The 15,353-nt window shown below is 42.7% G+C and overlaps 1 protein-coding gene across 1 annotated transcript in view; it reads right to left on the reverse strand.

The window, feature by feature from the left end:
- Positions 1-265: 265 nt before the first annotated feature.
- Positions 266-15,353, reverse strand: part of LOC118374521 (cadherin-6-like) — a 90,659-nt gene continuing 75,571 nt past the window's right edge. The window contains exons 6-12 of the mRNA XM_052506612.1: positions 15,229-15,353; positions 10,438-10,691; positions 9,067-9,203; positions 6,898-7,019; positions 6,598-6,715; positions 6,063-6,314; positions 266-5,607 (exon numbers count right to left, since the gene is read on the reverse strand). The exon at positions 15,229-15,353 is cut by the window's right edge and continues 63 nt beyond it. Of these exons, the coding sequence (XP_052362572.1) occupies positions 5,093-5,607; positions 6,063-6,314; positions 6,598-6,715; positions 6,898-7,019; positions 9,067-9,203; positions 10,438-10,691; positions 15,229-15,353 (1,523 nt within the window). The 3' untranslated portion in view covers positions 266-5,092. The remainder of the gene's footprint in view (positions 5,608-6,062; positions 6,315-6,597; positions 6,716-6,897; positions 7,020-9,066; positions 9,204-10,437; positions 10,692-15,228) is intronic.

Below are 15,353 nucleotides of genomic sequence, written 5' to 3' on the forward strand. Positions count from 1 at the left end.
TTCGAGCTAGTCTGATGTCATCCTAGGCAAAAACTAAGGGAATATCGCTAATGTGCAGACTGATTTTTTTATTTCCAAATTGGTAAAAATTTGGCCAGTGTCTAGGGTGTGGTTATGGTAAGTTTGAGTTTTTTGCCAGTCTGGCTGTCAAGTAGTCCCCACTTTCTCACTTCCTATGTCTGTTAAATTGCCCTCTGTTAGGACAGCAAAGCTTATCTGATTCTGAAACACTGATGTCTATGCATAGAAACAGTAAGGATGAATGCATGATTTTGAAGAAATTTAATTGTTGGATCATGTAAATATGCAGTAGAAAATCATGTTGTACAAAGCAGATAGATTCATGACCGGGCCCCTTTTAACAACTTCACATACTATAACGGAGCCTAGCCCCTTTTTCTGTAGCGTGAGGCAGGTTGGTGTAAAAGTACAGCCCCTAGACAGGATGCTACCTTCTCGCATGGATTTAACATTTCCATTCTTGTAAATCCATGACGGGTAGTGTGTAAGTGCACCATTTAGGAGAAGGGTGGAGAATTGGTACATAGCAATAGACTGCTCAATAACATAGTCAGCAACATAATATAAAGGCAACCTTAAGGCTAGCCAACTGTCTACAGTTGAGGAAGACATCAGTACTGTATACTGTAGGCTAGCTCTGGTCCAGGGTGTGAATGGAAGCATCGGTGTTCGCAGGCCGCACTAACACCCTGGACCAAAATTTACTGTAGGCTAGCCATATCTGGCAGCTAACTCTTGTGTCCTTAGCTGAGCATGGTGTTAATGCACAAACATGTATTTATAGTGAAATTATGCTGCTGACACCCTGTATTAAAGAGAGACAATGGATGTACCGATCCCAGATTGCCCCTTTAAAGAAGGAAAACAATAATGCTGTTTTCTGCTGTCATTTCTCCTTCTGACATAAACTAGATGTCAAACCCTCAGGGCAGTAGAAGATTAACAGTTGTTTTTCAGTGTGAAGGGTTTAGGAACACAAATAAATGCTGCTTATCAAAGCCACATTTGCCACAATCTCAAACAGTCACTTACACAGTGGTTGCTCAATGGTCTTTTAAAAACATTTTTTTACACAGTTTCTCATTATAATATTGAGCATATTATAGTAGTATACATTTTTTACAAGTGTGTTCTTGTCTTAGAGTACTGTCTAAGCTACCACACAATTTTCATCAAATTATACGATTTTTTACATCCATGGGCACTTGGAAAATATTTTTGAAAAATAAAGTATCAAGTCCGATTTGTGTGAATCGTAAATGCTGCAGACAAATATAATCGTTATCGTGGCAATTACGTCAGTTATATTATTTGTTTGAAATGTCTGATAAATGTAATCCGTCCTGAGGTTGGCCTTTAGTAGAGAGTGGCCACTGCTTGTTTTAGCTAGGCTAAATCCCAAATGGCAGCCTACTCCCTATATTGCACACTACTTTTGAACAGGGCCCTGGGCAAAATTAGTGGACTATCGGGAATAAAGGGCCTTTTAGGATGCATCGCTGTACTTTTTTTCTCTTGATGTACCGCTGCCCTCTGAGTGCTCCCTCATACATTCTTCTTATCAGCTAAACGATATCAAAGCTGTTTGTTCATAAATCATAGAGAAATAATGTTTGGGGGCAATATCGCAATGCTACTGCTGTTTAATTTGTCTTTTGTGGCCTTGGACAATTTGGGGGTGCTTTGCATCATTTGAATTGCTATATTTTCTTACTACATATATGTCAAACCATTTTATGATGGCAAACCATTTCATGACGATTTCATACGTAAGTGTCAGACCATTTCATACGTAAGTGTCAGACCATTTCATGACCATTTCATACGTAAGTGTCAGACCATTTCATGACCATTTCATACGTAAGTGTCAGACCATTTCATGACCATTTCATACGTAAGTGTCAGACCATTTCATGACCATTTCATGTGTAAGTGTCAGACCATTTCATGCTCCTAATATTGTATTGACCTTTACCTCTTATGTCAAGGACAATCCCAAGGCAATGTCGACCCTCTTCCTCACAACTGAAATATCACATTCCCCTTAATAATAGGCAGCGTTTTCCCCCACATCGTCCCAATATGTCAAGCCTGCGAATGCCCTTTTTGTCAGTGTGCACTTCACAAATATATAGTTTGAAGGAAAAGGAAACTGTTTTAAAATACAGAACAGCATACAGAGTAAGACACTAAGTAAGGAATTCATGTTTAATGGGAACTGCATGTTTCGTTTATACTAAGCAACACACTGCTACTGTAACCCTCTATGCTTTCATGTCTATAGACAGTCTTCCAATAGGAATACATAATAATAATAACTACTTTATTTGTATAGCGCGTTTTAACACAAGTAAAAAGTGCCTCACTTCATAAAACAATCAAATAAAAAGTACGGACAGAGACAGGAAGGAAAATGACAAATGATAGCAAAATGAAATGACCTTTTAACGTATGATTTCAATGTATCTTTATAAAAGTGTGTCTTCAGCAGGGATTTAAAAAGAGGCACTGAATCGGCAGGCCTGGTATCCTCTGGCGGACCATTCCAAAGTCCAGGGGCCCTAATGGCAAATACCTGCTCTTCTTTCGTTTTCAACCGACACTTTGGAATGGTCAGCGGTGCCCCTGCCAGAGGATCTCAGGCTGCATCCTGGCTTGTAGGGAGATGAAAGATCTGCGATATGGAATGGGGCTAAACCAAGTCTAACCTTACATGTGATTAATACAATTTAGAAATATACTCCAAAAGTGACTGGTAGCCTTTGTAGAGAAGCTAAAATAGGTGTGATGTGGTAACATGTCCTGGTGCCTGTTTAAAAGAAGAGCTGCAGCACTTTGAACTAACTGTAGACAAGTGGAGTGATTTCTGACTGAGACATGCACACAAAAGAGTAACAGTAATCGAGGCATGAGGAATAAAAAGCGCGTATAACTTTCTCCAGATCAGTGACTGAAATAAGACTTTGACTTTAGCTATAATATTTCTTAGGTGATCGAAGCAGGACTGGACTACCGTTTTTACATGCTCGAGGTCAAGGTCAAAGAGGACAAGGTTACTGACCGTAGGCTTTACATTGGTGGACTAATGACCAAGGTTATTTACAATCTCGATGGGGGGGCCAAATAAAACATCCTCTGATTTTTGTATCATTGAGCTGGAGAAAATGTTCAGTCATCCAACATTTTATGTCAGCAAGACACTCGTGAAGGGTATCTATGCTAGCTTGGTCACTGGGTCTGATGTGTTAAATAAAGCTATGTCATCCGGCTAGCAGTGACACTGAATTGTTATTATTGTGGATGCTGTCACCAAGGGGACAGGTAGAAAAAAGGATGTGGCCCAGATTTGACCCCTGAGGGACACAATAGTGAACAGCTGCTGGGGACATTACTGAACCACCCATGCTCACAGGAAACGTCTGCCACATAAATATGACCTGAATCAGTCGAGGTCAACGCCAGAGTTTCTCACCTACTTCTTCAGCCGGTCAACAAGGATGTTATGACAGGTATTACAGTAACACTTTTTAAAGAGGATACCTTAAAAGTGAAGCATTATTGACATTAGTTCTTCAGATACATGGTCCAGGTGATTCAGGTACCCCCACACAGAATATCATTTATGATCAAAATGATTGGCATCCTTGATTTTTGTTTAACGTCATCCTTGATTTTTACATTTTTTTTTACCTTCATTTGATAAATATGAGTAAAAAAATAATGAGCTACATTGTACGATAAATTCATTTGACAATTATATTATTTTAAACTAATACAATTGCTCATAGAACTATTTTTTACAACAATAATTAAAAACAAATCTGTATGCAAAGACTCGGTACTGAGGAATGGTCTAAGATCCCTCCCAATGTGTACTACAATCTCATAAAACATTTTAGCAAAAGGCTAAGTGCTGTTATCCTCACAAGTGGCGGGTACCCGAGTACTGAGCAATAGTTTTGACCACTATTTTTGGGGGAAAAAACAATGTATTCCTTGTTAAACAAAATCTCTTTCTCTGAGCAATTGTATTAGTATAATAATAAAAATTAGCATAAATTAGCATACAGCTCAGTCTTTTTTCTCATCTTCATCAAGGGTGCCAGTAATTTCAGTCATGGCTGTATGAGTTTGTCACAAATGGCACCCTATTCCCTAGATAGTGCACTACCATTGACCAGAGACTTATGTACCTTAGTACAAATGTAATGCACTATGAAATAGTATGCCATTTGTGAGACAGAATATATGCAAAACTATAAGAAGATGTGGATCAGGTATTGACAGTCAGAAAGGTGTGTTTTCTGACATCCAACCCATAGAAATACAATGAGTAGAGCGGTTGTCCCAATTCAAGTCAATTATGCTATAGTGGGTGACTGGCGGACAGTTTGAGTGTACCCATAGAGATAAACCATTCAGCCTCTCAGCAAGGCTTGTGTGATCTCAAAAGAGCATTGTGACATACAGAGTCATTGCTATAAGAGGGTGGATGGGAAGCTAGAAGCCTGAAAACAAAACATAACTGTACAATGTATTGTATCGATTTACAGATACGCACACACAAGCTACGATAGAACTCACAAAATGCAGCTTTTTTGTGTCCCAGAAACACTGAAAAATGAGTAGGCGTTGTCTGTCTATCAAGTCCACCACAAAACCGCTTGCTGTTACTCCCTCCTTTGCAGGAAGCTTTTGAAAAAGAAAAGAGTAGAAGTTTGTTTTGTATATAGAGATACTGTGTATGTGGGCCTGGTGTACAGAGTAAAGTACAACAACTCTTTTCCTCAGGAGTCCCCTGCTGCCTAGCAGAGAAAGAGAAAGACCACTAAAATACTGACAGGATAGCTTATCTTCTTCCTCCTAGTCCTCCAGAGAGGTCAAACATCAACGGTGATCAACGACGGTAAAACACTGCCTCGTGTCCGTTTGTGTCCTCTTTGTTTTGTTCTATTGTTTTCCACTTTCACAAAGTACCAGGAGTTAAGTTCACTTTAGCTAGTGTGTAAGTGTTTGTTTGTTTGTTGTATGTTTTCCTTTAGCTCCCCTCTTACGAGCTCCTTCTCTCTCATTAGGAATCCCTGCAGCTGTCACTGTCCTCTCCCCCGTACAAGTCTGCCAGTTTCTTAAACCTGGGTCCCCACTCGCTCAGGTAGTTATAGTCCTGGTCTCCTTCTATGGTCATGGAGCCCAGGGAGCTAAGGGACTCAGCAACCGAGCCGCTCCCTTCGTAGGCGTAGGTGGCCAGGGAGTCGTAGGGCGGTGCGGTGGGGTCCTGGTCGTTTTCCTGAAGCCTTTGGTTTATGAAGTTCCTGACGTCCGCGTTGTCCCTGTGGGCCGGGGGAAGGATCACAGTCCGACGGATGGGAGGGTGCAGGGTCTCGGGCTTAATGTCCCTGCGCTGTTTGCTCTCCTCTGTGGCCTCTGGGTTGCGCAGCGTGCCGATATCAAAGGCCTGGGTGTCCTCCTCTCCGCCCCCTTCATCGTTGTAGCTGACAACATTGTCTCTCACATCCTCTTTGGAGATGATCAGAGGCTCCTTCTTCCTCTGCTGCCTCCTCAGGGCAGCGAACAGCACCACAATCACTATAGACAACAAAAAGAGAGGGAAAGAGAGAGAAGAACTTGAGTATGAGATGGGAGAGGAGAGGCGAGCAAAGGAGAGGTGAGCAAAGGAGAGGAGTGTGCTTCGATTGATCATGATCACTTCAGAAACAAGATAAAAAAAGTCTGAGCAACTTTTTTTATTTTTCCTTCCTGGATTCCTCCTATTTTCTGAAGGATCGCTTTTGTCTGTTGGGAACCATTGATGGTGTGGATATATGATACGCTCACTAATGTACTTTGGTGGGCTGAGAAAGGCTTGCGCTGCCACATAGGACGTGTGATGTGAAACTTATCATGTACGTGTGTTGATGTGATTGACGCTTTAAATATGCTCTATTGTAAGCCACATGCCAAATAACATTTTCTGTGTCATTTAAAAAGATTAATGGAAAATAAAGCTTTTTTTAAATTGAACTGAAGTGCAAAGTACTCACTGAGCAGTATGAGGACACAGAAGATGATGGCCATGAGGGCTCCAGTGCTGAGGCCTGCGGTGAGGACCAGAGCTTCCTGGTTACACAGCTGCATGTTCCCCTCGCGGTCGCAGGTACAAACGTGCACCGTCAGGGTGTTGGTGCTGCTCTGCATGGGGAAGTCGCTGTCTGAGATCACCACGGGAACCAGATAGTTACTCCTCTGTAGCCGGCTGTAGCTGTTTCGTCTGGTCAGGATACCTGCCGTGTTGTCTAATGGAGAGAAAACGGTTAGTTAGCTACTATACAAGTTAGGTGGAAGGAACGTTTGACAGTTTTTTTAAGAGGCTTGTTTTATTTCAATTGACCTTGTCTCGAATGTACGGCCTTAAATATTATACTAGAGTGTGATTAAATATATATGACTGGGTGTGATTTACAAATTGTGATCATGGCAGCTGTGGAATACAGACAGCATGTTATGAATACACCAAATAAAAGACACTGACAATTACATGTGTGTCAACTGCTGTTCTACAGGAGGAAGGGCACATACCTTTATTGTCTCTGACGGTGAAGTTGGCTTTCACAGATGCCTCGTGCGCTAGACTAAAGAAGAACCTGTGTCCACCAATAGGCTCGTCAGCGTCTGCAGCACTTACTGTCTGAATCCTCTGGAAAAGGCATGACAAATATGATCACGCACAGATAACATACTTTATCTCGAGGAACAAGACGAACGTGTTAACTGACAAAGGTTATAAACTGATAAAGGTTAGATCAGTTGGGGACCTTAGGTGGCAAAGAAGACCTGCTGTAGGGGGTTTAAAATAATAGTACATTTGTTTTCCATTACCTGGTTAGCCTTGGCGTTTTCACAGACAAATGTCTCGTAGTAAGTGGCGAACGTAGGAGCGTTGTCATTAACGTCCAGTACTCTAACATAGACTGGTACACGACTCATCAGCCGTGGGTTGTCTGTGTAACAAAGGGACATGACATTTAAGAACAACACCAAGTAAAAGACAATAAATGCCTTTGATACAATTATGATATTGGTCTGTATTGTTCCCTCAAATTCAAATCTAGTCTTTGAAGTCAGTACCACTGCTTTTTTTGATTCTTACCCTCTAATCAGAGACTGATTTAGACCGGCGACGGCAAGTGGGTTCAATAAATGATCAGGTAGAATAGAAAACCAGCAGGACCGCGTAGTGTAAGATCTGAATACCCCTGCTCACAGTGGAAAATCCTGTAGAACAGGGGTAATTCAAATCTTACACTACGACAGTGGCCGCACCCAGTAGGGGGAGATGAACAAACGTACAGCAAGCACTGCCCTATGAGGTCTGGAGTAATTCTGGTGTGTTGTTGTACCTGATCTGGTGTCCCAGGTCTAAATCAGTCCATGATTACAGAGGAAGAATGAAGATTTTTTTTAATGTGGAACTGGATTCAAGGTCCATATTGGATTTGGGGGCTATGGAAGTAGATCTGCTTTGTCTTGTTGATACAATGATGCAAACTCAACTACTCATACTACTGTACATGTAACTAGAAAGTACCGTACTAATTCACCACACACACACATGCACACACACACACACAAACACACACGTACATCAATGATCAACAAGGCCAAAGCTTTCGACTCTGTCAATCACTGCATTCTTATCGGCAGACTCAACAGCTTTGGCTTCTCAAATAACTGCCTCGCCTGGTTCACCAACTACGTCTCAGATAGAATTCAGTGTGTCAAATCGGAGGGCCTTTTTGTCTGGAACTCTGGCTGTCTCTATGGGGGTGCCACAGGGTTAAATTCTCGGGCCGACTCTTTACTCTGTGTATATCAATGATGTCGCTCTTGCTGCTGTTGATTCTCTTATCCACCTCTACACAGACAACATCATTCTGTATACATCTGGCCCTTCTTTGGACACTGTGCTAACAAACCTCCAAATTAGCTTCAACGCCATACAACACTCCTTCCTTGGCCTCCAACTGCTTTTAAATGCTAGTAAACCTAAGTGCATGCTCTTCAACCGTTTGCTGCCCGCACCCGCCCGCCGGACTAGCATCACTACTCTGGACGGTTCTGACCTAGAATATGTGGACAACTACAAATACCTAGGTGTCTGGTTAGACTATAAACTCTCCTACCAGACTCATTTTAAGCATCTCCATTCCAAAATTAAATCTAGAATCGGCTTCCTATTTCACAACAAAGCCTCCTTCACTCATGACGCCAAATATACCCTCGTAAAATGTATTATCCTACCAATTCTTGACTTCGGCAATGTAATTTACAAAATAGCCCCCAACATTCGACTCAGCAAACTGGATGTAGTCTTTCATAGTGCCATCCATTTTATCACCAAAGCCCCATATACTACCCACCACTGCGACCTGTATGCTGGCTGGCTGGCCCTCACTACATATCCGTCAACAAACCCACTGGCTCTAGGTCATCTATAAGTCTTTGCTAGGTAAAGCCCCGCCTTATCTTATAGTTCCCTGCTGCCAATGACTGGAACGAATTGCAAAAATCTCTGAAGCTGGAGTCTTATATCTCCCTCTCTAACTTTATTCATCAGCTGTTAGAGCAGCTTACCGATCACTGTACCTGTACATAGCCAATCTGTAAATAGCACACCCGACTACCTCATCCCCATATTATTACTTACCCTCTTGCTCTTTTGCACCCCAGTATCTCCACTTGCACATCCTCATCTGCACATCTATCACTCCCGTATTAATGCTAAATTGTAATTGTGTTCGCCTCTATGGCCTATTTATTGCCTACCTCCCTACTCTTCTACATTTGCAAACACTGTACATAGATTTTTCAATTTTTATTTTCTTTTGTGTTATTGACTGTACGCTGGTTTATGTGTAACTCTGTGTTGTTGTTTTTGTTGCACTGCTTTGCTTTATCTTTACCAGGTCAGAGTTGTAAATGAGAACTTGTTCTCAACTGGCCTACCTGGTTAAATGAAGGTGAAATAAAAAAGAACATGGTACTTACTGAACTCAGTGGCAATAACAGAGACATTGTGCCAGGCAATGTCCTCTCTGTCCAGAGTCCTCAGAATGAACACTGAGCCGTTACCTGGGTGCACGTTGAGCACCCTGTCCATGTCTGTACGCCGGTCAATAGAGTACCTGCACATAGCAAACAAGTATAAGCTTCCTCACTTTGTTTTCACATAAAACCAATGCACTGTTGGCAGTGAGGCAGTGTATAAGCTTCTTCACGTTCGCAGGAATATTATGCACCCTGCTTTTGTCTGTGCGCTGTTCTATCGAGTACCTGTATCTGCACATAACAAACAAGTATAAATGTCCTTGCATTCTTTTTAGAGAAATCCAGTGCCGCATTATCACAACAATACATCCTACTGCTACAAATATCATCCAATTTGAAAGCAATTTGGATGACTGACAGTTGTGGATTGGTCGTTCGTCTAAAAATAGAATGACTTCAAAAATATGTATCTGTGCTATCATGGACAAACACAAAGGCATACGCACACACGCACACACACACACACACATACACACACACGCATACACATACAAACACAAAGGCATACATACACACACACGCAAACACACACACACACCATTTATGTGCACACACTCACACACACAGACACACACACACACCATTATGTGCACCCACCCACTCACACACACACACACACACACCATTTATGTGCACCCACTCACATACACAGACACACACACACACAGGAAATCCAGTCGTGTTGTGTTTCTCCACTTCCTAAGAATGACTGTTATACATCAGTTTGATTAATGGAGGATCAGACTTCGACTGTGTCCCAAATTCACCCTATTTCCTATATAGTGCACTACTTTTGACCAGGGCCCATAGGGTGCCATTTAGTTGCAGATGTTGGCAGGGAGAAGAGGGAAGGGGAGGGGAGCGAAGGAGGGAAGCATACCCCCGGGGGAGAGCATGAACAAGGGCGATCAGTCGCTCAGGTATCATGTACCATCGCACCCCCTACCCCAATCTTGCCTCTATTCCATATCCACCCTCTTCCACTCTCCCCTTTCACAGCCACTATTTTTACTCCTTTTTTCTGAACAACCAACATTGTTAGCATCTATCTATCTAAATGCGCCCTACACTCTCACAGACAAACACACACACATACAGACACACTATTTGCCCCTCTCGTTTCTGACAGTTAGTCTAAGCTTGTTAAATCTGTTGCTGTTGCGGTGCTAATTGCCTTTCTAATATTCTCAATAATTCAGTCGGCTGAACTCCTCCGCTGATTAATAACAACAGATAAGTGTGTATGTGTGTGTGTGCATGAGTCTGTCCTCTCCCCTCCCCAATGTGTGTGTTTGTGTGTGTGTGTAGTACCTGACGGGACTGCGGCTGCTGTCTGGATCTGTGGCGCTGACTGATCCGATGATTGTGCCTACTGCCACGTCTTCTTTGACCTCCATGACATAGCCGACCCGGTCGAACACGGGCGGCTCGTCCACATCCTCCACGATCAGTTTGACCGTCGCCCCGTCCGTGGTCGCCGCATAGCGCAGGAACCGAGGGTCAGGGTTGGAGTTCTCCACCTGGATCCTTAGAGTGTAGGACCGCTTCCTCTCAAAGTCCAGAGACTGAGGAGACAGAGGGAGAGTGGAGAAGAGAGGGTTAACAACTCACACGCACTCAATCGCCAGATGACACATTTCTATTCCACTTTCTTTCCTTTTCACACAGACAAATCCTGTGACATGCAACACCCTCCTTGTCTAAGCAACCCCCCCCCACACACACACACGCACAGACACACACAGACACACCAAACAACGCGCACTCTATCAACAATTGAATTGATTCAGTGTGACTCAACCTCTCTGTCCCTCGTCAGTTGACACATTTTTAATTCACTTCCCCTCTCACACAGACAAATCCTGTGACTTGCAACACAATCCTCGTCGAAGACACACACAATATCAACAATTGAATTAATTCAGTGTAACTCAACGACTCCCTCTTTTTCTGTGTCTGGCTGCTTTCTGGTGTCTGGGGTGGCAGGGAGCCTAGTGGCTAGAGCGTTGGGCCAGTAACTGGACTGTTGCTAGTGTAGTAGAAGAACGTGAGAAGGTAATATACTCGCGACTGGCTGAAACCAGCCTGGTGAGTTGATTCAATACGGGCATTGTCCGGAGTGATAGCGGTCACAGGAGCGAGTCACACCTTTGCTGTAGCAATCTCCAGGACGCGAAGTTCTCGTGGAAATCCTAGGGTCACTGTCACCAGGAGAGGTGTGAAGACTGATGAAACTTGAATCGACGAAATGAATGTTACTGTGTGAATGAAATTGTTGCGGTTGGTTTGTTTCAAGAGCTTATAAAGAGCTGCACATTTCGACATGTCTTATTGCATTGTGTGTTTTCTGGTTGCTATATTTTTAAAGTGACTGGATTGAAATTGTATGTTGAGTTGACTGGTTACCAGGCACATTCCTATTGTCTGGTCATAACATTCAAATTGAGCTGGTTAGATTCGAATCTGGGTGTGTTTTCCTGTTTCCGTTTTCACTCACAAATTGCAACGTCATTTTAATTCAAGCTCCTGTGTGTATCAAACACATGTAACCACGTTAAGTCTTAGCCTATTGGGGATAGTAATTGACTCTGTGTTACTTTGTAATGTATGTATTTCATGTGCACTCTAATTGTTTGAGTGTCAATTATTTCGTAATACATTCTATTAGTTGAATTGAGCAAATGCATTCCTCGTTTTACAGAGTAATTATTTGATTGACTATGTGCCTATAATTTAATAGGGCTATTGATACTTGTTAATTACACAATACACATAGCAAATACAGTACGCTTGGTCTCTAACTGTGCATCTCTGAGCTGAGGATAACTCAATAATTTGATGCTAGGACATTAATTGCCAGATATTAGCTCCTTGTTCTTCAGCCTCTTAATAATTGCATAACAGTAAACCTAGACATGTGTATCTTATAGTATTCTGAGTGGTGACTCAAGGCTCGCAACCTTGGCTATACCCACTGGATGCGGGTATGGGCCTATAGCATTCACATAATAATGGAGTCAGATTGATAAATGTAGTTTATTATTATTCAACATACATAATGGAGACCCCTCATCCTCAGTCGATGGGGATTTCCACCAACCGACATAATGGTTGGATCACTTCCACCAAACTAAATGGCGACTCATCCAGCTATTGGCGATATCTATATTACATTACGCTAGTTCAAATCCCCAAGCCGGCAAGGTGAAAGATCTGTTAATGTGCCCTTGAGCAAGGCACTTAACCCTAATTGCACCAAGTCTAGGTCCAAGAGGCTTCGAAACGGCTTCTACCCCCAAGCCATAAGACTCCTGAACATCTAATCCTGAACACCCCCCCTCTCTTTTACACCGCTGCTACTCTCTGTTGTTCTCATCTATGCATAGTCACTTTGCATAGTCACATATTCGTCGCCAGACCCACTGGCTCCAGGTCATCTACAAGTCCATGCTAGGTAAAGCTCCGCCTTATCTCAGTTCACTGGTCACGATGGCAACACCCACCCGTAGCACGCGCTCCAGCAGGTGTATCTCACTGATCAAGCCAACACCTCATTTGGCCGCCTTTCGTTTCAGTTCTCTGCTGCCTGTGACTGGAACGAATTGCAAAAATCGCTGAAGTTGGAGACTTTTATCTCCCTCACCAACTTCAAACATCTGCTATCTGAGCAGCTAACCGATCGCTGCAGCTGTACCTAGTCTATCGGTAAATAGCCCACCCATTTTTACCTACCTCATCCCCATATTGTTTTTTATTTATTTACTTTTATGCTCTTTTGCACACCAATATCTCTACCTGTACATGACCATCTGATCATTTATCACTCCAGTGTTATTCTGCAAAATTGTAATTATTCGCCTACCTCCTCATGCCTTTTGCACACAATGTATATAGACTCTCTTTTTTTCTGTGTTATTGACTTGTTAATTGTTTACTCCATGTGTAACTCTGTGTTGTCTGTTCACACTGCTATGCTTTATATTGGCCAGGTCGCAGTTGCAAATGAGAACTTGTTCTCAACTAGCCTACGTGGTTAAATAAAGGTGAAATAAAAAAATAAAAAATAAAACAACTTTAATAACTCTTACCTACATGTACATAATACCTCAACTAACTAGTGCCCCCGCACATTGACTCTGTACCGGTACCCCCCCTGTGTATAGTCTCGCTATTGTTATTTTACTGCTGCTCTTTAATGACTTTTACTTACTTTTGTTTCTTATTCTTACTCATATTTTTTTAACTGCATTGTTGGATAGGGGCTCGTAAGTAAGCATTTCACACACCTGTTGTATTCGGCGCATGTGACTCATAGAATTTGATTTGATTTGATAACGGCAGCCCCTGGCAGTGACCCCACTCTCCGAGGATGTATCGGGAGAGTTGGGATATGCAAAAATACATTTCCAATTCACACATGTGCGTGTGAAAATAGGACAAATATGAGCGCCACACAATTAGCATTATATTCTGTCTCGAGTAAATTTACTCAGGTACGTGGTGTAAAAAAGGTTTAAAGCTCTCTCCTCTTCTTGTGTGTGAACCCCAGTAATCTCTCCTTTCCCCTGAAGTGTGCACTTGTTTGCTTCTAAGCAACTTTGGGTCCATTATATAAATACCATGTAGTATTATTATTATTATTATTATTCCCTTCATGGCTTTGAAAGGAAATGACTGGTCTATGCTATGGAAACACGAGCCATGGGATGACACCTCTGGCTCTGTGCTTCATCTTTAAGAGTGCCATCACACCAACGCTCTCTGGAACGAACACATCTGACGTGTGCCTTTAGCTGTGAGGGAGCTACTGCCAAATCAAATGCAGTCATTTAACCAGAGAGGTAGGTGTGTGTGTGTGTGTGTGTGTGTGTGTGCGCACTTGCATCAGTGCAGGTTTTTCAATGCCAATGAGCTTTCAACTGGCCACTGTCTGCCTGTACCGAACTTGATATCAAACAAACACAGACATTTGATATGACCCTTCATACTCAATAAATCGTTGATTTATTTTTTTTTGTCCTTGTTTGGCTTTTCCTCAAGACAGGGGTTTAATGATGTCAACATGAGCATGTGTTGTTTGGTGACAGTGCTAGTGGTACAGGAGAAATGGCATGCCCTTTTACCTAGATGAGCCATTTAATTAAAGTAGGCTCGGCTGTAGACCAGACCCTGTACACACGCACATGCACACGCCCGCACATACACACAGAGCGAGAGAGAGCGAGTCGAGATCCCTCCAATATCATTACAACTGTAGCATCAGCAGAAGGCAATTACATCTCCCTCCACTCAATGACGACCTGGTGGAAGTGGCGTGATCGATTTAAAGCCACACTAGAGGATAAGAGGGCGTTTGATAAAGCAACAATCTGATTCTGTTTAATACATCAAAACATACTATAGCTCAGAGCACCCAGAGGACTACTGGCTGGTTCTGGTGAAATAAATACCCAGCATCAATCTGATCTGCACTCAGAAACCGTGACTAAGAATGCATCCTATCTGAGCATGTGAATGTACAATCTGACATGACTGGATAGCAATGTGGCAAAATCCACCCTTTCAAAAAGCAAGGTGAAGCGGTTACCATATCACTTAAATCTAACAGATACTTTTAGGGCCCTAGGGAGTACTGGTTGGGGGTTGATTTGGAATGCAAACATTTTGAACAAGTGTGGACAGTCGTACAGTCTAGCGCAGTGTTTCCCAAACTCTCTCCAAGGGGTGCACGTCTTGGTTTTTGCCCAAACACTACACAGCTGAATGAAGTTATCAAAGCTTGAGGATTCGTTGATTATTTGAATCAGTTGTGTAGTGCTAGGGTAAAAACTAAAATGTGCACCCCTTGGGGCCCCGAGGAGCGAGTTTGGGAAACCTTGATCTGGTGTTTATAGGGGTTACGGTTCAATTTCGAATCCAGCCATACTGAACTTTCTGAGTGTGATAACACCTAGGGAGTAGGGTCGAATGCCCCATTAACAAGGGACTAGGAGTGATTTGGAATCCAGTCATACTGAAGGAGTGACCTAGGGATTAGGAGTGAAGAAATAGGGACTAGGGACAAAGGGTAGTGGTAGATTTGGAATACAGCCATTCACTGACCTTCCTGAGGGTGATGACACCATCCTGTGTGCTCCTATTGGTTGAGATGTCGAACATGGAGGGGCCGTCGCTGCTGGTGATTCGGTAGTTCATCTCAGCGTTCCTGCCGATGTCAGCGTCCGTAG

This window comes from Oncorhynchus keta, chromosome 4, assembly GCF_023373465.1.
Source record: "Oncorhynchus keta strain PuntledgeMale-10-30-2019 chromosome 4, Oket_V2, whole genome shotgun sequence".
Lineage (NCBI taxonomy): Eukaryota > Metazoa > Chordata > Actinopteri > Salmoniformes > Salmonidae > Oncorhynchus > Oncorhynchus keta.